The 21,110-nt window shown below is 42.1% G+C and overlaps 1 protein-coding gene across 5 annotated transcripts in view; it reads left to right on the forward strand.

The window, feature by feature from the left end:
* The window catches only part of TTN (titin), a 356,587-nt gene that overhangs the window by 159,373 nt on the left and 176,104 nt on the right, over nt 1-21,110 (forward strand). For all 5 annotated transcript variants that reach the window (XM_077319578.1, XM_077319579.1, XM_077319580.1 and 2 more), the window contains 31 exons: nt 632-727; nt 1,561-1,641; nt 2,514-2,579; nt 4,019-4,102; nt 4,479-4,541; nt 4,746-4,808; nt 5,032-5,109; nt 5,428-5,508; nt 5,954-6,028; nt 7,148-7,225; nt 7,561-7,644; nt 7,866-7,946; nt 8,107-8,190; nt 8,518-8,622; nt 10,254-10,358; nt 11,693-11,758; nt 12,171-12,248; nt 12,508-12,582; nt 12,866-12,946; nt 13,399-13,479; nt 15,181-15,264; nt 15,510-15,584; nt 16,360-16,437; nt 16,616-16,951; nt 17,683-17,766; nt 17,966-18,043; nt 18,239-18,322; nt 18,799-18,882; nt 19,128-19,211; nt 19,765-19,872; nt 20,699-20,779. In XM_077319578.1, coding sequence (XP_077175693.1) covers nt 632-727; nt 1,561-1,641; nt 2,514-2,579; nt 4,019-4,102; nt 4,479-4,541; nt 4,746-4,808; nt 5,032-5,109; nt 5,428-5,508; nt 5,954-6,028; nt 7,148-7,225; nt 7,561-7,644; nt 7,866-7,946; nt 8,107-8,190; nt 8,518-8,622; nt 10,254-10,358; nt 11,693-11,758; nt 12,171-12,248; nt 12,508-12,582; nt 12,866-12,946; nt 13,399-13,479; nt 15,181-15,264; nt 15,510-15,584; nt 16,360-16,437; nt 16,616-16,951; nt 17,683-17,766; nt 17,966-18,043; nt 18,239-18,322; nt 18,799-18,882; nt 19,128-19,211; nt 19,765-19,872; nt 20,699-20,779 — 2,781 coding nt within the window. The remainder of the gene's footprint in view (nt 1-631; nt 728-1,560; nt 1,642-2,513; nt 2,580-4,018; nt 4,103-4,478; nt 4,542-4,745; nt 4,809-5,031; nt 5,110-5,427; nt 5,509-5,953; nt 6,029-7,147; nt 7,226-7,560; nt 7,645-7,865; nt 7,947-8,106; nt 8,191-8,517; nt 8,623-10,253; nt 10,359-11,692; nt 11,759-12,170; nt 12,249-12,507; nt 12,583-12,865; nt 12,947-13,398; nt 13,480-15,180; nt 15,265-15,509; nt 15,585-16,359; nt 16,438-16,615; nt 16,952-17,682; nt 17,767-17,965; nt 18,044-18,238; nt 18,323-18,798; nt 18,883-19,127; nt 19,212-19,764; nt 19,873-20,698; nt 20,780-21,110) is intronic.

A 21,110-nucleotide genomic window follows, 5' to 3' on the forward strand; every position in this document is an offset into this window, starting at 1 on the left:
ATTTCCCCTTCCTTACAAAGGTCCTCTGTGCCAAACCAGATGTTGTTCTGATGGTACAGTTATGTGATCCTTGTCTGAATATGGAAAATTGGGTACCCATGCCTACCGACCAGTATCCAACCCAACATTCCAGACTGGTGTCCAACCCAACATTTTGTGTTCCTATGGACTGTGGGATCTGACCCCTTAGCCAAAGCCTCCTTCTACAGACTGAAAATGCATTTCCACTTGCCTATGGCCACCTACAAAAGTAGAATGCTGACCATGATTTTCAGTACCTTTGTTCTAAAATACTTTGAGGAAGAACAAATGCAAATAAACAGATGGTGGCATGGATCCCATCTCTAATTTCCACAATTGCAAGGAACAACCATTTTTACCGGGTTTCGCCATTAGAGACTTCTGATTCCTCCCAAACTTGGGGGGGGTCGTCTCCATTTCCCAGGAGCACCATTTCAGAGAACATTTGTGGCTTTTGTTAGAGGACAGCCAAAATCACCCCTCCCCCTTGTGCTTGAGGAAATTCTAGCTGGGATAGCACCTGTATCGCCAAACATTAGACTAGTCTGATGCATGGCAATAAAAGCATACCCCTGCATATTCCCTAATATTAATATTGTATTTATTACAGTGGTTCAGGTGCCAAGGAAGCCTGTGCCAGAACGTAAACCACCAGCAATCGCAGCGAAAAAGGAAGAAAAGAAAGAAGTCATTGTAGAGAAAAAAGGTAGGACTTTTAGAATTTTGGTTTCCAAAGGTTTCCTATAGCAGCATGCTTCCAATGGCTGATATGAAATCTTATAGGCCCATTAAGCACGGCCGTCGAAACGGCGATTTCGGGTCACATGGAAAACGTGGAGGGGGAAGATTCGAAGCACACCGGTTATGCACGGGAGGGGGCGCGACGGCGGCAAAACCCAGAGTAACCGATTATGCACGCGGCAATCCCGGCGCCGCTTCTGGTTGTGCCCCGGTCACCCGGAAGCTGCGCTTTCTTCCGCGTTTCGCTGACGCGGCTTTTTCGGTGGCATGCACCGAAGCTGCGGCCGGTTGCAGCCGGCACCGTGCGTTATCGGTGATTTTAGTCACCGCCATTCCACCCCGAATGTGCGCTAAAACCCCCGTGCATAATGGGTCATAATGAAGCATCTACCTTCATTTGACTTAATCTGAATGGTAACTAACACCTGAAGTCAAACTCTGCTTTGTTTCAGCCATTAGAAGGTTTGCTACCCATTATAGTGTGCTCAGAATGTTTCCTGCTTGCACGGAGAAACTCAAAAGCCTGTGTTCGAATGCCATCTCTTCCTAGTCCCCTTCTGCAAAGGGACTGAAAGGGAATAATCGTGGGCTGGTTAACAGAAATCGTGGGCTGGTCATAGAAATCGTGGGCTGATCAATAGAAATCCCAGAGACAGAAAATTCACTTTTAAGAGGCACATCCAACATGGTTTTTAAAAAGTCAAATATCTCATTATATGGTAAACAGCCTTACAGCCTCTAACTCGTGCTTAGATTAACCATTCCACAGTAACGTGAAATCTCTTAAATACCCTGCAGTCATTCGAAAACCTGTAACTGAAGATGTTGAAAGAACAGCTCGGGCGCTGGAAGAAGAAAAACTCAAAAGGACCGCTAGAGGTATTACCAAAGATAACAAGGGTGTTCGAAACCATAGGGCTGGTTCCCAAGATGCTCTTCTCTAAGCAGGACTTCTTTGATTAACCCTGACATAAATCCCATGTGCTTAATGTGAACAATAGTAGCAACACGCTTGCTTTCATCTGAAATCGGAGAAGCCATCAAGTCGGAGAAAATTATAATAACCATAATTCTGAATGTCCATCACAGTGAACCGTTTATTTGATATTTTATGGGGAAAGTAATCCACAGGGTTGCATGTTTCATATATATGTTTATTTAAATATACAGCCTGCTGTAGCTCAAGGGCTCACAGTGGGGAAAGTCAAGTTGTACAGTTGAATATTAAGCACGTCAAGGGATTGGTCCAAGACACTGATAAAATCTTAGTCTAGATGTGCAAAGCACTATAACTAAAAGCCAGGGGGTTTGCGAAACCGTTTCTTAGGAGCTGTGTTATTTAATGGACATTTTCATCATCAAGCCAGGGTATCCTGATAGCCTGCCCTTACTAAACTCTCAGTCACCATGCTTCAAAGTTCTTGTAAGAATACGTAGGGGACTGGGAACTTCACCCAATTCTAGAACGAATGGCACTCCCTTCAAAAACCATGCTAAGTCAGATGTCAACTTTCACATGAGCAGCTTCATTATCTCTTCATTCTTTCTTTTTTGCATGAGGCTTACATTCTTTTCCTTTTCGGAAGCCCAAAGTACGTGTTTTATACGTCCCTTGCCGTGTTTCCAAATCTGTGAAGTCAAAACGTGCCACGCGCTGGTTCTTCCTGTCTTTCTAAATATCGTTATTATCCGTTCTCCCGCCGGCGTCTTTCTTCAGTTTGAAACTAACTGTTTGTATTTTTTTTTTAAAGTGCCAGAAGCACCGCCACAAAAACCAGCACGCAAAGTGGTCCAGGAAGAAATTTTAGAAAGGAGAGGTACGGAATGTACTTTTTCTCCCTTTATATGCGCCAGACCGTGTTTGTGTGTGGTTGTGTGTGAGCAAATGTGTGCATTCAGGTGTATTCTGTGTTGCCCCTCTTGGTTCCTCTTGTCTTCTCTTCATTAGTATATTATTCATTAGACCTGTGTCATTCCCATTATAAAACACTGAACACCGTGACCTTTTTGCTTGCAGGCATAGCACCATTAAGGCCCATTATGCACGGCCGCCGAAACGGCGATTTCGGGTCACATGGAAAACGCGGAGGGGGAAGACGCGATGCACACCGGTTATGCACGGGGCGGGGCACGGCGGCGGCAAAACCCAGAGTAACCGATTATGCACGCGGCAATCCGGGCGCCGCTTCTGGTTGCGCCCCGGTCACCCGGAAGCTGCGCTTTCTTCCGCGTTTCGCAAACGCGGCTTTTTCGGCGGCATGCACCGAAGCTGCGGCCGGTTGCAGCCGGCACCGTGCGTTATCGGTGATTTTAGTCGCCGCCATTCCACCCCGAATGTGCGCTAAAACCCCCGTGCATAATGGGTCACATGGAAGCATCCCCAGAGTTTAACAAAGCCCAGTTTCCGTTTTTTTAAAGTACAGACAAACACGGGCATGTGGGTATGCAGTTCTACAAGCCATTGTGGAGAATAGGCCACATTCTTTGTAGTGTGACTGTGCCCGTCACAGAGGAGATAAAAAAGAGGGCTTTGTTAAGCCTTAAAGAGATCTCTCCTTGAGCACGTGCTGCACTTATACAGGGATGATTGATATGGAAAGAAATTATCTTGGGTTTAGTGAATTCCCTTCTCCATGTTTTACATTTCTTAGATTGGTCTGCAACGTGCACGCACATGCATACACACACTGCAAGTAATTGTAGAACTGATAAACTCACAGGGATATGGACATGTTCCAGTGGCCTTATTATTTCTGCAGTTCTTTAGAAACAGGGATTTTGTGTGCTCTCCCTATAAGCTTTCCACAGGAAAAGGTATAAATGCAATAATTTAAGGCGGGGCTCATCAACCCCCGGGCCACGGGCTGCTCCCGGGCTGCAAAAGCCTCGGCAGCGGGCCGCAGGGGCCACGTCTCCCTCTCCCCGCCCCCCCCCCACAGCAAGAAGCTCACCAGGCCCCAGGCCGCCCTCTCCCCCCAACCCTCCTAGTGGTCCACAACTACGAAAAGGTTGTGGGCCGCTGATTTAAGGTGTCTGAGGAAACTATACTCATTGTGGTATATAAATATGAATAAATAAATCAATATCATTATTTGATTTCAGTGTATTGCCATGATGTATCTGTAATTTCAACTCTTCAGGCTTTACACAGTATCTATTGTTCTAAGTTGTTCCACATATTGGTTCCATTACCGCACATTCATTGTCTACAGATTTTTAAATCCAGAAATACTAATGCGAACCCTTACTTTTAAAGTGCCCACAGAACAAAAATGGACTGTTTCAGAAGAAAAGGTCTCTGTTTCTTACCACAGAGAAGAGGAATATTCATATGTTACAGGTACCTGCCAAAAATTCTTTCATTTCTTGTTGCTCCTTGTAATTCTTGGTTTGCATAAGAAATCTTTCCTTTCCTTTGCTCTGATTAGTTGACGTTGTGGGCTTAGGAGCACACAATGTACACAGAACTCACACACACACATTCTTTTTACTGGGAGAAATAGAAGTGAGTGTTTCTTTGGCATGAGGATCAGCTCCCTTCTTGAAATGCATGAATCCAAGACGAGAAATCTACGAGCACATGTACAGCTCTGGATCAGGGTGTAACACATAGTTGTTTCCTGTTGCATTCCTTAGTGGTTATTTATGCACAGTTTCAGTATAAGTCTACCATACAATAGAAACATAACCTTTCCATCTTATAATTCTCTTTAAAGAACCAGAAGAATACGAAGAAGAACAATACTATGAAGAAATTCCCGAAGCTCCACGGATCGAAGGTAGATCCACTTAAGTTTCAAATCACTTTACTATTCTTCTGTTATATGTAACTCCATTTAAACTTGTTTGGTCTCTGTTGTTATTGTACACCTTTGTGCACCTTACTCCTGGTCTACCACATGCTTACATGCACTATTTCAGTATTATCTAGAATGCGGTATAAAAATCTTTTTTTTTAAGAAATCTTATAATTCTCTTTAAAGAACCCGAAGAATATGAAGAAGAAAGGGTCTATCCTGAGATTCCCGAAATTCCACCCGCTAAAGGTAGACAAACATATCAAATTGCAGTAATACTCATACGGTTAATCTCTTAACCAAGGAAGGCTTGATTTGTCCAGTTCTTAACATGTCTCCTTGTCAGTCAAGCTTCTAAACGTCTCTGTGTTTGCATGTTCTGCAGAATTCATATGTTTATAATGTGGAGGTAGCATAAAAATACTCTTGACTGCTACAGTTCACTGATGAATCCATGTTGATATCTTTTAAGTTCCTGAGGTGCGTAAGAGGGTAGAAGAAAAAGTTCCAGTGGCTGTTCCCAAAAAAGTAGAGCCTCCACCCGCTAAAGGTGAATATCTATGTAATAATACACCTCTTGTCAGACCTTCTATTATCACAGTTTTTCAACTACCCGCCAAAACGTGGCTGCTACTACAACAGAAACACGGCTTTACCACTAACAACCTTCATGTTAATCATATTTTTGACGCCATATTGAATTAACCATTTGATAGCTGCAATTAATTTTTCATTAATGAAAAACCATGCAACACATACAATATTTGAATGTTGTAAAGTCCATGTTGATATATGAGCATAGTCTTCATGTAAAGGCTTTGGTCTCTTAGTGCCTTTCTAAACTTACATTACCTGTGTACCTTTCAAGTGCCGGAGGTACCGAAGAAACGTGTCCCCGAAGAGAAAAAACCTGCTCCTCCTACCAAAGTAGAGGCTCCACCAGCTAAAGGTACATCTGTTGACCTTGGTTAATTCTGTCATTTTTTAAGCACATATACATGAGTTACTTAACGTGACTTTGTTGTCTTTAATGTTTGTGTGTATCACAATGAAGTAGAAAATGATCTACTGCGTTCTCCATTAGAGAGTATCATCTGTGTGCGTGATGTGATTGCTGTTATGTCTAAATACTGTAGCATTTACCAATCAAGGTTTTAATTGGCACATAATGGATTGGGGTCAGTGAGATCGTATCAATGTACGAATGATGCCATGGTGTTCATAACTGGAGTGTTGCATCTAGAAATGTCGAAAGTTTACTCTGATGTTTCATCTGTGTGTCCCCCTGCCCCCCACCAATTTTCTACTTCTTTGTACTGTATGAAGTCTTTTAATATTCAATCCAGATTAAGGGTACAAAATAATAAAACTCCTTTTTTTAAACAATGCTAAAGTTCCCGAAGTGCCTAAGAAACCTACTCCTGAAGAAAGAAAGCCTGTTCCTGTTGCCAAGAAAGAACCAGCCAAAGGTACATGAAATCAGAGCTATCAAAAAAAGCAATGTGTATCTTTAACACAATTTCACTCCCTTATATATTTGGGAAACAGCCTCCTGGGAGGAGACTGTCCAGGGCCTGGTCTTTCCAGGTCCACCCTGATTGGCCCTCCCACTCCAGCTCCCGCCCTCCCTCCTTGCCTGCTAGAAGCCTTGTGGCTCTGGCCTCCATTTTTGCCCATGAGGAGAGAGTCAGCAACAGGGTTTTGTGGCCCTCAGGTACGCTCCTGCTGGGAGGGAGCCAGGGGGGGGGAGTTTGCATCCTCCCTGCGGGCTGCAAAGTCCTGTCGCCACCGGCAGGGGGAGGCTTTCCACTCTCTTTGTGGGCCAAAGGGAGCTGCGGCCACCCTCTCACGCCCTCCTGCTTGCCCGCCCTTTCAAAGCCCATTTTTAAAATGGATTTTGATTCTAGTATTATATATATATATATATATGGGATTAGACACATTTATAGAGGAGAAGTATGTGATAGAATTTATACATGCCAGTGAAAAACAGCTTTTGTTAGAGTAGCAGTGGGAGATGGTAGGATGGTTGATCAGATGGACCTTTGGACTGATTCTTCAAGTTCTTCTTATGTTCTGTCTTTGTATGTCCAGAAGTAATGTTCACAAGAGTTTACGTAATTGGTGTATGTAGTTGTCTTTCTTGGGCTGGGTTTAGGGGAAACCTGTTTATGCTACCCACCAGTCAGGGGGAAAGGCAAGAAATGTGGGAAATATCAACTTTGATTGCTTGAAAACACAACAAATGCAACCAATGATATCTTCAGGGATAAAATTAATTCAGTAGTAGAGTCTACTTCCGCCCTCTCTTTTCCCAGAGTTCCACTTATCATTTCTTAAAGAGGCAGTAGCACTTATACAATCACTCGCTTGTATATTCATGCATATCAGGACCAATACTTGCAAAGAATCTCACTCCTTTGTGAGCTGGGCTGGGGTATTGCTCTTGGGGCCCATACTTCATCCTTCTTGTTTATATGTGATCACATTAAGCATGTGAAGTCATTGGTTGGCTGCTGGTTAGTCCAGTGAATTCTCAAAAACTTTTTTGCAAGAGTCTCTTAAAATCACTTTTAATATCTTTTAAGTGCCAGAATTACCTAAAAAGCCAGTCCCTGAAGAAGTGCCTGTTCCAGTTCCTAAAAAAGTGGAACCACCACCCAAAGGTAGGATATTGTAGCAAATCAGAAACCTTTAAACTATCTTGTTGTTTAAAATGTCATTTATACGGTATTTGTGAACTGATCCAAGAGTCTTCAATTGTGGTTATTTTTGTGGTGTCCCTGTTGTTTTCCTTAAGAATGCATATTGCTGAATAGCTTTTTTTGGCAAACAATTCCTTTCTCATCGGTCTGAAAATTCTACTAGAACTAGACACATTCAAAAATATCACAGTTCTATCACCGCACTGCTCCTTCAAAGTATCCCTTTAATGGTGTCTCAGTTCATAAAATCTTATGGCTACTAGATTTCAGTACTCTTGCATTTGATGTTTTTAAAGTGCCCGGAGTCCCCAAGAAAGCAGTTCCTGAAGAGAAAGCCCCGGTTGCTGTCCCCAAGAAGAAGGAGCCTCCCCCAGCCAAAGGTAAAAGGATCAGATCTGGAAACATTCTTAGTCTTTTTCTTCGTTTCTCCCTATGTGTATTTGCCTCTTCATGGTCTGTGTGTCAACTCGAGCCAACCACACTTAATTTGAGTCCCACGTGGCACATACGTTTGTTTATGGGTGTTGGTGATATATCAGACATAATTAGGTTCTTGGTCTATGTGTACATTCCTTGAGATGCTTCTTTTGCAATTCTTAAGTGCCAGAGCCGCCTAAGAAAGTCGTCCCCGAAGAAAAAGTACCCCGTCTCCGCAAAAGAGAAGAGGCTCCCCCGGCTAAAGGTATATTGTTGTTTTCAAAGAGACGTATGCGTTCCATCCAATAGACTTTTCGTTCCATACGTCTCTTTTATCATAGCATCTCCTTTCATAGCTTAAGTTTGCGCTGTTGCTCCCGTTCTTGCCGCTTTGCACATTCTAAAACTGAACCGTCTCTTTGAAGTGCCCGAGGTCCCGAAGAAAGCCGTCCCCGAAGAAAAATTACCCGTTGCTGTCCCCAAAAAAGTGGAAGCTCCCCCAGCCAGAGGTATGCAAGTCTTGCCTTACCTAAAAGAGCTTTCACCTTTGTCTTTTTGCCCATCAGCTATTACATTTTTTTTAGTACTGCTGTCACGTTGCTAGTGACCGTCCGTGACATTTGCACAGGGATTGAAGATCTGTGTTTTGTTTCCTTTTAGTACTGTATCAGCTTTACTTTGTGTGTTGCAAACGAGAAAGCTTTTCGTAGTGTTACTTGTCCCTTTTTGCTCCTTGGAGTTGTGGGACTCAGATCATTGTCTTCACAACAGTCTCTTTCGTCGTCAGGATTCTACGTCCCCCAATTAAACCATAAATCGTTTAATGTCTTTTAAAGTGCCCGAAGTGCCTAAGAGAGCTGTTTTTGAAGAGAAAATGTTTGTTTCTGAAGAAAGAGTATCTGTTGCCATTTCTAAAAGAGTGGAAGCTCCTTCTCCTGAAGGTATATTGCAAATGACCGCGACTGTAAGAAGCATAACCCTTTCTAGAAGCAATCAGTTGTCCCAAAATAATTGCCTTCCCTACTTCCTGTTAACGAGAATATTGACACATTCTGGTCTTTGTTATTCCCTCTTAACAAGAATATTGACAAGATACGTTTACGTGTGTTTGTGAGTGTACTGGAGTGCTTTACGTGTTGGAACATTTAACATGCAAGGAAGATCCTCAGGGAAAATGTCTTTTCTCAAGCGTCATTCGACTATATTTTCGTATCACCTCCTGTGACCCTCTAATACACCTTGCTTAAGAAAAGGTGAGCTCACTACTTTCCCAAGAGAATCACAGCCCAGACTATTCTAAGGGTTTCTTTCATACCTGAGGTTGAGCAGGATGCTAAAACTACAAACAGGAAGAGATTTCAGAAATGTCAGGTATGCTAAGAAGAATTAAATATTCTCATCACATTCCCTTCTTCTTCTGGTGCCATCCTGCTAAAGTAACACTACCAATTGGTCTACACAGTGGTTCAAGGATATAGCAAAAATAAAAAATAATAATCTAGAGACCTTTGGTCTCAGAATAGAGTAGTGAAGCCCCCTTTCCCATGAATTTATGGCAGAAGCAAATCCTGACAAATATATGGTACTGTGCGGCAGGAGAGATAATAGAGATGAACTAAAGTAACAACTAACCTAAAGCATATTGCAAAAGATGTACATCAGGAGCCTCTTTGCCATAAATGCATACATGTTTCTCAATGCAAGCCAATCCACTGCTTCCAAGTATACCTTGTTGCTTCTTTCTGAACACTATTAAGATCCAGTCACTTGGCAAGAAGAAGGCCAAGAGCAAAGGTCGATCCCATCTGCCTGTTTGTACTTACCAGTAATTTGTTTTTCTTTGCTTGGCTTAGCCTCGTTGGGATTTCAGCACTGAAAATAAAAAACAGGATAGAAATAATGAAATCAATCATCCAATCATGGAGCTGGAAGGACCTCTGGGGTCATCTAGTTCAGCCCCTGAACAATGCAGGAATCTGTAGGGATTTTCTCAGAAGGACCTTCTGAGCTCCTCCTTCTGGAATCTATATGGAGCAATCAAAATTATTTGAGGCAGGAGAAGGCAATGCTAGGGTTCTAGCCAGTGCACCAGAGGGGGTGTTCCCCCCGCCCCATGGAAGTCCTGCCCCCTCTTTTCTAGAGGGGAAACTAGGCCATATTTGAGTCATCCCATAATGGCAATGTAGGATTACTTAGTTCAGGGGAAAGGGTTTGGTAGCCTTACCGTACTTAGCCCAGATGGAGAGAACCGTCCTAAGCAGAGTTATGCCCTTCTAAGCCTTAGAATGGCCTTAGACTTGACTTCAGATGGCACAACTGGCCATTTTGTGGGAGGATCTTCTTATAGGGTAGTTGCAATGAAAAAGTTCTGACATCACCCCTATTTGCAGTGGACACTAAGCGTTTAATGTGTCTATGTCTTTTGTGTACGCAACCCAGTTCTCTGTGCTGTGTCTGCATGTCTGTAGCAACCATAAAGACTTGATAGAAATTACTATAGGTCTAAAAGCACATTTCACAGCAAGGGTAAAAACAAAATCCTTAAATAAACCCACCTTTGAAATGCCAACAGTGGAAAGATGGACTGAAGAAGTGGAAGAAGATGAGGAGGAGGAGGAGGTGGAAGAAGAAGTTTCCATTTCCTATGAACAAGAAGAAGAGATTTCAGAAGTGTCAGGTATGCTACTACAGCATAATCAAATAGGGTGGGTTTAATAAAGAATACCCATAGAGCACAGGTGGCCAAATTGTGGCCCTCCAGATGACTATGGACTACAATACTCATGGGTCCCTGCCAGCACATGGGAATTGTAGTCTGTGGACATCTGGAGAGCCACAGTTTGGCCATCCCTGCCACAGAGAGAAGGTAGCATGTTGTAGCCCAATCTCATCCTGTTTTAGGAGCTAAAGAGGGTCGGTACTTGGGCCGGTACCTCTGCTTCTCATTTGACTTGAAAACCCCTTCCTGGAGCAATCTGCATACAAGCACAAATACAATACAATACACATAATTCACTTCAGTGACTTGCATGTAATTTCATGCTTTTCTGCTGGTATAATCTGCTCCTTGTGATATGATTGACATCACCAATGATTGCCTAGTTTAAACAGCAGATTAGCAGTGCAGTTCTATGCAGCGTTGCTCCATTCTTAGCCCACTGATCTCCATGGATTTAAAGGACAAAAGAGCAGATCTGAGAGTATGTAACTCTTCCCAGCATTTCTCAGTTGAAGCAATTCGTGAGTTTTTAAGACTTTCCCCATTTTGCTGGTTTTGCCTCTGTATTTTCTTTTCTTTGTTTCTGTTTCTTAATCGGTTGGCTTAACTTGGAAAGCCTGTAGACCAGGGGTAGTCAAACTGCGGCCCTCCAGATGTCCATGGACTACAATTCCCAGAAGCCCCCTGCCAGCATTCGCTGGCAGGGTCTTCTGGGAATTGTAGTCCATGGACATCTGGAGGGCCGCAGTTTGACTACCCCTGCTGTAGACCTTCTCAAACTCAGGGTTGGATAAAGAATTCTAGATGCACGAGAGCCGCTGAGCAAGCAAAAATGTACCAAGAAGCCCACCCTGACAGTTTGCCCTGACTTAAACTTCTTGTAGTTAGTTTGCATTTCTATGTGCAAGCAATTCTAGGGATTTCGATATGTCCAGCATGATTGCTTGTGCGAGTGGGACTGTGCTAAGTGGGTTTGTATTTCCGTTCAAGTATCACTGAATCCAGCCCATACCCTCTGTCGTGAATTTCTTGAAGCCTCTGAGGTGATAATGAAAACTATAACTAAAACTATTGACTTGAAAGCTTATGCTTATGCTTTCAAGATCGCATGGTGTCACACCATGTGTAAGTATTGAGTAAGCTTGTCCACATGGACCTCAGACAGAATTTCTGTGCAAGTCTTGAGTGTTTCTATGGCTCTTAACCAATATCGGTTTTCTTGTTCTGCTAATAGAATCAACATTCTTATCGCAACTGTTTCAATTGTCTATTCTTAACGCTATCTTTAACAGAAGAGACCTACTACGCTGAGGAGACAGTACATGTTTCTATTCCCGAGGAAGTGCCACCCCCTAAAGGTATATATATCATCAACTCTTCGATAGCAATTTCCCTTCTAGTTTAGTTGCTGCGATTGCATCTGCTCTTGTGTGGTACCGTGAACTTCAACCACCTTGCAAATTTATGTGCCTTTTGCAGTTTTGACAAGACACACGGTCGTGTTTTACCCATTTGAGCCCTTGGCCAACTGTAACGATTTGTGTTCTTGTTATGTGTACATTGTTTCATTCTATGGTGTACCGATTATTATGTTTTATTGCACCAATAACATATGCATACATCAAGTTTGGAGTTAAACTCCAAACGCTAAAACTATATTTTATGTTTTTTTACCATCTCTTTATTTTCACTATCATTCAATGGCTGTGTCTAATATACCACACAAAGTACACACACGGAAAATTACATTCTTTACTGTTCTTCCTGAAGTGCCTGAGATACAGAAAAGACCTGAACCAGAGAAGAAAGTTGCTGTTCCGAAAAAAGTGGAAGCTCCCCCAGCTAAAGGTACATACATGAACTACTTCCTAACAGTAAAGAAAAGCAGATTTTCTGCTTTCAATTATCAAATCTTCTGTGGGGGGAAATAGATGAGCTGAAATGAATCTCTTCAGTGCAACAATTACTTGTTCCTGATACCTGTCTAAGACATCTAGTTGTATGTTTCTAGATGAAATGTGTGTGTTATTAGTCTTCAGTGTGCCCCCCCCCCAAAAAAATGATACTGAAATGGTTCCGACATTATAAAATTCTGTGATTTTTTAAGTGGTCAAGAAAGCTCCTCCAGAAGAACGGGCACCTGCTATTACTCCCAAAGTAAAAGAACCCCCGCCAACCAAAGGTAAACAGGAAAAACTCTTCTCAGTAATGAATTTTGTCCATATAATGTTGTAGCTATTTGTTGGTCAATTTCATGTGAAAGAGCAATACTATCTTGAGGGGCTATAGCGCCACCTCTCAGTCACTCTTTTAATCTTCTGCCAATGGTTTTGTCAGTGCTACTGTCTCATATACGTGTTATTTATGTAGTTAAAAAAAACTATGTATTTCTAGATCTTTGAGATCAAATCCCATGCTGAATTTTCTTTCACATGGCAATATCCCTACCATTATTGTTTTTAAAGTGACCGAAATACAGAAGAAAAAAATAATCACCGAAGAAAAAGTATCTGTTATCGAAAAGAAGGAGGCTCCACCCAAAAAAGGTACATCGAGTTATAAACTTTACAGAAAGCGTCTGTCTTTTATTATTGTCTGGTAATCTAAGAACTATATAGCTGTTTTATATATATGTTCAAAAGGCTGGTTCTCAAATACCAGACCTCCCCCCGCCCCCGCAGCCCCCCCCCCCCCCGGACACAGGGCATATAGCAGACCACCTTGTAAACTGAGAGCACTTTGGAAGTCAGCTGGCTGGTGCAATGGAATTGGGATCTATTTTCCAACCAAAAAAGTCAAATAACCCCAGTGGGCATGACCAAGACAATGGGCACATTTACAGTATCTCTCGGGAATCCAGCCTCCGTCTGTCCCCATGTTAGTCTGTGTTAGTGTCCGTTTCCTTTTTGACTTACGTCTGGGATGTCTTTGTATTTGATTGCATGGTGGTTGTCTTTGAGTGATTCAAATCACCTGAAAATAAATAATGTCTTTAAAGTGCCAGCTGTACAAAAGAAAGCTGTGCCAGAAGAGAAAGTCCCGGTTCCGGTTCCGAAGAAAGTGACTCCACCACCCAAAGGTACATCACCTCGCTCAGACCACAAAAGACAATTGTGTAGCGGAAACACGCGTCTTAGTATGTTGTGAAGCGGCTGGTTAGGAACAGTGGCTGCTTTAAACTTTCCTAGAAATTCATAGAATATTTCTTCTGCTTCCACCTTTAAACAACTATGGAATATTTCATAGCTAGGACCAGAAGTTTCAGCCTTGTAGCGTTTTGCTCTGACCCCTTCCAGCTTTTATCGGGCAGTAAGCCTTACAGTACCATCCAGTGCACACATACTTTGGATTGCATGGATTGTTGATTAAGTAGCTTGTTTAATTAATAGATTAACTAACTAAATTTTAATATGGAGTCAGTTTTAATTGGGGTCAGTTTTATGGCATGGGAGTCAAACTCGCATCAGATGATTCTGGGAGCTAAGGGGTACTCTTCCTTTATTTTACAGCTTTTGTGACGTTAGTGTGTGATTGCAATTGGTAAAGAAAGAGCAATAGATGGTGGCATAGCAAAATTGTAGGCTGTTCCCTCTAAAATACATCATACTTTTTATCTTTAAAAAAAGATTTTACATTTCCTTCCATCTCTAAACACGGAATATAAATTGAGAGTTTGGTTGAATGTAAGCTTACATATTTAAATCTATCAATTGGCGATAAACCAATGATCTACTAAAAACTTCGGGTGCACAGTTCAAACCTTTGCTGTTCTGTAGCATTTTATTGTGTTCTTAGACCTTCAGGGGATTCTGTAGTGCATGATACCTTTTTTCATGTTGTTTATTATGTCTGTGAATTGGTCAGGTCTTTATACGTGTCCACTGTTTTGTCATTCTTACATTTGACTACCAATAATGAATGCAATTATTTTTCTCTTATTCACACATACCTAGTCTAATTTTCTTCCCCTCCCCTCAGTTTGTTCTATCATTTCCATGTTTCAAAACCTTCATTATTTATTAGTCATGTTTATAGACCGCTCCTAACAGGCCTGCCATTTCAGGGTGGTGCAGAACACGTCATAAATACAATCAATTCAAAAATTAAAATCAGTTAAAACAATTGAAAAAACCAAGCAATTGGTGACATCTTCATTGATGTCCCTCTTCCGTGGGTGGCTGGTGAGAGCTGTCTCCTTGAGGCAGGGGAGGATAGTTTAATTTGTCTGAACAGGCCTCAACTGTAAACCTGGCAGAAGAGCTCCTTCTGTTCTAGTTCCGTTAGGGCCCCGATGTTTTCCAGGAGCCCATTCCACCAGGCCGGGGCCGGGGCTAAAAAAAGCCCTGGTCCTGGTGGAGGCCAGGGATATTTCAGGGCCAGGGACTACCAAACAGTTTGCAGACACTGAACACTGTGCCCCCTGGTGGACGTATTCAGATTGGCAGTCCCTTGGATACAGCAGGCCCGGACACTCATATATATTTTATGCGGCTTCCTAATTTAAATTAAAAAATTAAGAACAAAATAGCTATTCCAGTTCTTGAATAGGGAATTCCAGAAAGCAGAAGCTTAGCCTGCCAGTTACAAAACTTGAAATCTCTGTGAAATGTAAGTTCACTTATATACGTTGTTATGTTGGTCCCTTTTGATTCGATTGTCAGTGTAGCAAATGTGTGTTGGTTTGTTCTGTTTTCGTCATCTTATATTAACAACAGTTATACATCACACAGAGAGGCTTACATTCACATTGTAGTTTTCTTAAAAATTGATATCTTTCAAGTGCCGGAAGTCCCAAAGACCGTTGTCTCTGAAGAAAAAGTGTCCATTGCTGTCCCCAAAAGAAAAGTTGCTCCTCCCGAAAAAGGTACTTAAGATTTGTGCTAAAACAAACCTCAGGGGGCTAATTTGCTAATTGGTTTCCAGTTAGTTCCCTTGTCCAATACTATATTACTGTGGAAATTTTCCACCCCAAGTGAAGAAACAGTGCTTTAAATGAAGACTAGCCTTTCATGTTATAGAATTTTTCTAACAATAAACATTCTGATTGCCTGCCACAAGTAATGATTCTCCATAAGCAATACTAAAATTAAATTCTGTCTTTAATAACAGCCGTGGAAGAGCAGTGGGGATATTCAGAGGAAGTATCTGTTTCTCTCCATACAAAGGAGGAGATTTCATATACAGGTATGAAGTTGGGAGGCAGGGAAAAGAGACCATAGAAAAGTTTAACCATGTAGGTTGCCATCCAGTCTGAGATATTATATAATTTTAAAAAATAACTATTGGCCTAAAGAGATAACAACCACTCCTTGATGGTTTCAGAAATGTTCACAAATAGAGTTGATTAATTATCTAATTCAATAGCTGTAGCATTATTTCCCCTGTATTTTAGTTGCAACTGGGGGGCAAAGCTGTCATCTCAGTCCTCTTGAAATTGCAAAACAGTTCAGGGTACCCATGTGTCAAATGGCCATTCGGTTTGATGAGGGAAACTTTTAAAGAAAATCAGTACCATATCCTACCCCTAATACCAGAACAGTGGTCTATAAGTTCTCAGAACTTCTATCCATTCCATATAATTCCATGTCTTCCAGTGAAATTAGCTGTGTGTTCTCTTGGAAGATTATGTTGAAAATGTCATCATATGAACACACAGCATCTTTGTCGAGAGAATTTTATGATGATGGTACTTAAAAAAAAGAAAAACACAGTTTTTGTACCTTTGGGCTATGTAGATTTCCAAGGTTTTGTGTATCACAAAAGAAAAAAAATCCTTTTTAAAGGGGTATACTCAAAATTAAGCATACATTTCATTTTCTTTTGTTTTTGTCAAGTTTTTTTTTCTTTGTTCTGGAAGTGCAATTGTCTGTTCTGTCCAACTTCTTGCTGCTCTTTTTTGGGGGGCCTTCTGTGTCGTCGTGTGAAATGCTCTTAAAATGAATATACTGTGTCTTTAAAGTGGAAGAAGCACCTGTGAAAATTACCACTGAAGAAAGGGTGCCTGTGTCTATTACCGCAAAAGTGAAGAAACCCCCAGGTAACAGTATGTTCGATATTGATGTGTGTTCTTTGTATGCTATAAATGTACACTCTATGTTACTCTGTAGTATATCTGTGTGTTCTGTTTTGGTTTAATTCTTACATTGCATTGGATTTGGTTCTTGGTGTGTTATGAATATTGTAGCTAAGATTCATAACAATTCATGTCTTTAAAGCCCCTGAAGTTCGTAAGACTGTTGTTCGAAAAGAAGTGGTCCATGTTGAAGTTCCTGCATATGAAGAGGAGGAAGAGGCTCCTCAGTACGAGGAAGAAGAAGAGCTTCCTCAATATGAAGAAGAGGAAGAAGTTCCTCAATATGAGGAAGAGGCTCCCCAGTATGAAGAAGAAGAAGTGGTACAATACCATGAGGAAGAAGAAACCACTCACTATGAAGAGGAAGTCACTCACTATAAGGAGGAGGTCAGCCACTATGAGGAGGAAGTCACTCACTATGAGGAGGAAGTAATTCACTATGAAGAAGAAGTTACTCCTCCGCCTCTCCCAGCTAAAGGTAAAATTCACTTTGTCATAGACACATACACACACATGGCAGAACCTATCCACCACCACTGTATTTCCTGGGGGGACATGTTTCAGGGCCAGAGCAGATCTGGAGCTGAAATGTGTGTCCTGTGAGGACACAGAAAGCTGCAGAGCATAAAGCTCCACAGCATCACACCGTCAGCTGACCAGCACAGCCACCACCGTGTGGAATTGGCCTCAGAGGGCCAGCATGGTGTAGTGGTTAATAATCTTATATTCTGGCAAAATGGATTTGATTTCTCACTCCTCCACATGCAGCCAACTGAGTGATATTGGGCTCATCACAGCCCTGATAGGGCTGTTCTGACTGAGCAGTCCTTTCAGATCTCCCTCAGCCTCACCTACCTCATAGGTGAGAGGAAGGGAAGACCACTTTGAGACTCCTTTGGGCAATGAAAAGCACTCTTCTTCTTCTTCTTCTGTACTTGAACATAATTCAGCTTGGTGCAAATGGCCTTTTGTGGAATGGAAGTAACATAAATGGAATTAGACTGGCTAATTTGATTCTGGAATAAGACAGAGTAGGCATTGTTTTATTGTTTGATCTCTTAATGTTGCCCCCCATGTTGTCACATTGCAACTTACCTGTTGTTGAAATGTACTAGACTGTGTTAGATATATTCCATCTTGCAATGCAACTGAGTTTTTGTACTCTTATTCTGTGAGTACACTCTTTTAAACAAAGTGCTGTCTTTAAAGTGCCCGAGGTACCCAAGAAACCCGTCCCCGAGAAAAAGGTCCCTGTGGCAGTACCCAAGAAAAAAGAGGCTCCTCCAGCTAAAGGTACCGAATCTCTTCATTGGCATTCTCCTTTCATTTTTTTAAAGAATCTTCTTCTTGGTTCAATAATGGCGGGGAAAGGGGGGAGGTCATTGTAGAAATGTTTTTTGCCACGTTTCTTGTTGCTGTTCTGTTTGAATGTGTTTTGATTGGCTGGAAATCCTCAAAAAAAAAAAAACCCTCTCCAACCCTATCTTTGAAGTGCCTGAAGTGCCAAAGAAACCTGTCCCAGAGGAAAAGATCCCAGTGCCCAAACGAAAAGAAGCTCCACCAGCTAAAGGTAAATCATTTTGGGATTTGCAGTGTTCATATCAATTTAGGATCCCTTACTCCCTTTTTGGTTATGTGTCCGAAAAAAGGTGTTTCCTTTTTGAAACGTTTTCTCTGTGTTTGTGTTCTTGAAGTCTGTCTCTTGCTTCTGTGCCTTATCAAAACAAAATGACCTTCTCAGAGTATCTTATATTTAAAATTTAAGTGCCTGAAGTGCCCAAGAAAGCTGTCCCGGAAGAGAAAGTTCCTGTTCCGGTCCCTAAGAAAGTGGAAGCTCCTCCCACTAAAGGTATATTCCCCTGCAATACATGCAGACAATTAGAACTTTGTTCATTTGGTCATCATTGTGAGCTCCTAATTAATTTAGGAGCAAAAGATTGAAATTAGGGTTGTGCACTTTGGCCGCCGAAGCAGCCGTTCGTGCCCAAAGCAGCCAGGACCGCAGCGCAGGGGGAGAGGGGCGGCGCCAGTGGCAGTGCGCAACCCTGTGTCCGCACGCAGGCGCAGAGTGCGTGTGCCAACTGGCACGCCAGCACCAATCAAGGAGAAAGGCTTCTTAGGCTGTGGAATTTCTTCCAGCCTAAGGTAGAATGCCGCACCCTATCAATATCCCAACCCTATTGATTTCAGTCTATATAAGTCCTTCAGCTGCAAATGATTCGGATAAATCCCTTTTGTGTGGCTTTCGGTTCATTTTTTCAGTTTAATCCTAGCAAGGGTGCAAAGAATAAAAAATGACGTTTTTAAAAATTAATGTTTTTAAAGTGCCGGCAGTGCCGAAAAAAGCCGTGCCAGAAGAGAAAATCCCTGTTCCGGTCGCTAAAAAACCAGAGCCTCCGCCACCAAAAGGTACCTGAAATATTAACTGAAAAATATATGCAGGTGATACTTACATGCCTGAGTGTTCTTTTACTCATATGTCCCCTGTAAAATGTGAGCTAAGTACTACGAAGTGCAATATTAACAAGAGCTTCTAGATCCACAACCATAGTCCCCTGTACCTTGACAGTTTTTATGTTTGGTCTTCTGCTGTGTGTGTCTGCTTTCTGTTTCTGATACATCCATGCATAGTCAATTTCTTAATATCTTTAAAGTGCCCGAGGTACCAAAGAAAGCTGTCTCGGAAGCCAAAGTTCCTCTTGCTGTGCCTAAAAAGCCAGAGCCACCAGCCGCTAAAGGTAGATTAATTGATCAAATCAGTCTTTGTGCTTTTATGTGTTGGCTTCAATTATCTTAAATGTAATATGTGTTTCATGTCAGCGGTTCCCAACCCCCGGTCCAGGGACCGGGACCGGTCCGTAGAACAGTCAGTACCAGGTCGCGGATCCTCCTCATTCTCCTCCCCGGTTGCTGCCTCGGGGGCTGCCCTGCCACTCTGCTGCCGGTCCACCTTTAGTGCTCTCCTGCTGCCGCCATGGCTGGGGCTCCCCCTCGGCGTGGCACTGTGCAGCTGCTTCTGGCAGTGCCCCCCAGCAGGCGGCAGGAAGTCAGGGGTGCCGGCGGGAAAGCAAGCGGAGCGGGGACTCAGGCAGCGGCAACATCCCTCGGCAAAAGACTACCCCCCCCAGGCCTCAGTAAAATTGTCAAGCGTTGACCGGTCCCCGGTGATAAAAAGGTTGGGGACCACTGTTTTCTGTCATATTGTTATATTGCTGTTTCTTGCTCGTCAGCTTTTTCTGTTATTGTCTTGTAACAATGCATTGTCCATTTTCTTCAAATTGAATCTTGAAGTGCTAAAAATACCAACGGCGCCTCCTGCAGAGGAAGAAGCTCCAGTTTATATACCAGAAGAAGAAGAAGAAGAAGAAGAAGAAGAAGAGGAGGCGATACCTGTGAAAGGTACATCAGCTCTCCAGTCACTTTATCAAAGATCTCTTTTCAATTAATAGTAATAGTATCGTCTTCATTCTTTATTTTCCGTTTCCTATGGAACACGGAGTCTTCTCTTATGAATGTTTTCTCTGCAGGGCATAAGATTACATTTACTGTATATACTCGAATATAAGCCTACTTTTCCAGCACACTTTTAATGCTGAAAAAGCCCCCCTAGGCTTATACTCGAGTGAGGGTCCCACTTACCTGTTATTGTTGATACTGTGGTAAAATTAGGTGCCTCGGCTAACATTCGGGTTGGCTTATGCTCGAGTATATACGGGTAATTTATATTTCAGGATGTCTGTTTCATCTTTTAAGTGTTCTTGGTTATGTTTTGCGCTTCTCTTTCTTTTGTGTTTTGAAAAGACAACAGTTTTTCTTTCCTAATATCAAAGAATGTTTGTAATTTCCGGGAGAGAGCACTAGATAGAAACTTTTTGTAAAATATAGATCATAAGCAACACTGTGGCTGGGATGCAGAGAATTAATATGCTAGTTCAAAGATGAAATTAGACTTAACTTGTGCAGAACAGCAGTTCCATATTTCGTCAGGCAAACTGATTTTAAGACTGAGTGGAATTTCCCAAGCTGTTTACAACATGGCATTGAGGGATTGCTATTCAAAGAATTCCACTAGTATAAGCTCCTTCCATTAAATGAAACTTGCTTTCTGAATCTTGGCCTCCCCGCCCTCGCATGTGTATGTTTGTGTTCCGCGGGACTTATGTTTTCTTTTTCATTCTGAAATGGATTAACACAAAATTCGTAACCCGAAAAAATATGTTTAAAGTCCCAGAAGTGCCAAAGAAAGTCCCAGAAAAGAAAATTCCTGCCGCTGTTCCCAAAAAAGTGGAGCCACCTCCTCCGAAAGGTACATTCGTGTGCATATAAACAAATGAACATATCAGCATTTTTAGAATCTTGTTCTGCCGCTGTTTTCTGCGAATAAGCTAGCAGACTTAATTCCACACACTTCTTCCCGCTGAATTCAGTGGCATCAGAATAGCTACGTACAGGAAGCATTCCAAAATTGTGTAGCCCGAAATCATATTCATGTGTCAGTTCTGTCCATTTGCAGGGAATAAAAAACACATAACTTTCTTACGGTTAACGTGAAATACCCTCTGCTGATCTCTTGAATGACAAGGATCCGTTTTCTTAACTGGCTCTGCTAAAGTCTTGTTTGTACTGTGCCTCTTACA

This window comes from Paroedura picta, chromosome 2 (assembly GCF_049243985.1).
Source record: "Paroedura picta isolate Pp20150507F chromosome 2, Ppicta_v3.0, whole genome shotgun sequence".
NCBI classification, from domain to species: domain Eukaryota; kingdom Metazoa; phylum Chordata; class Lepidosauria; order Squamata; family Gekkonidae; genus Paroedura; species Paroedura picta.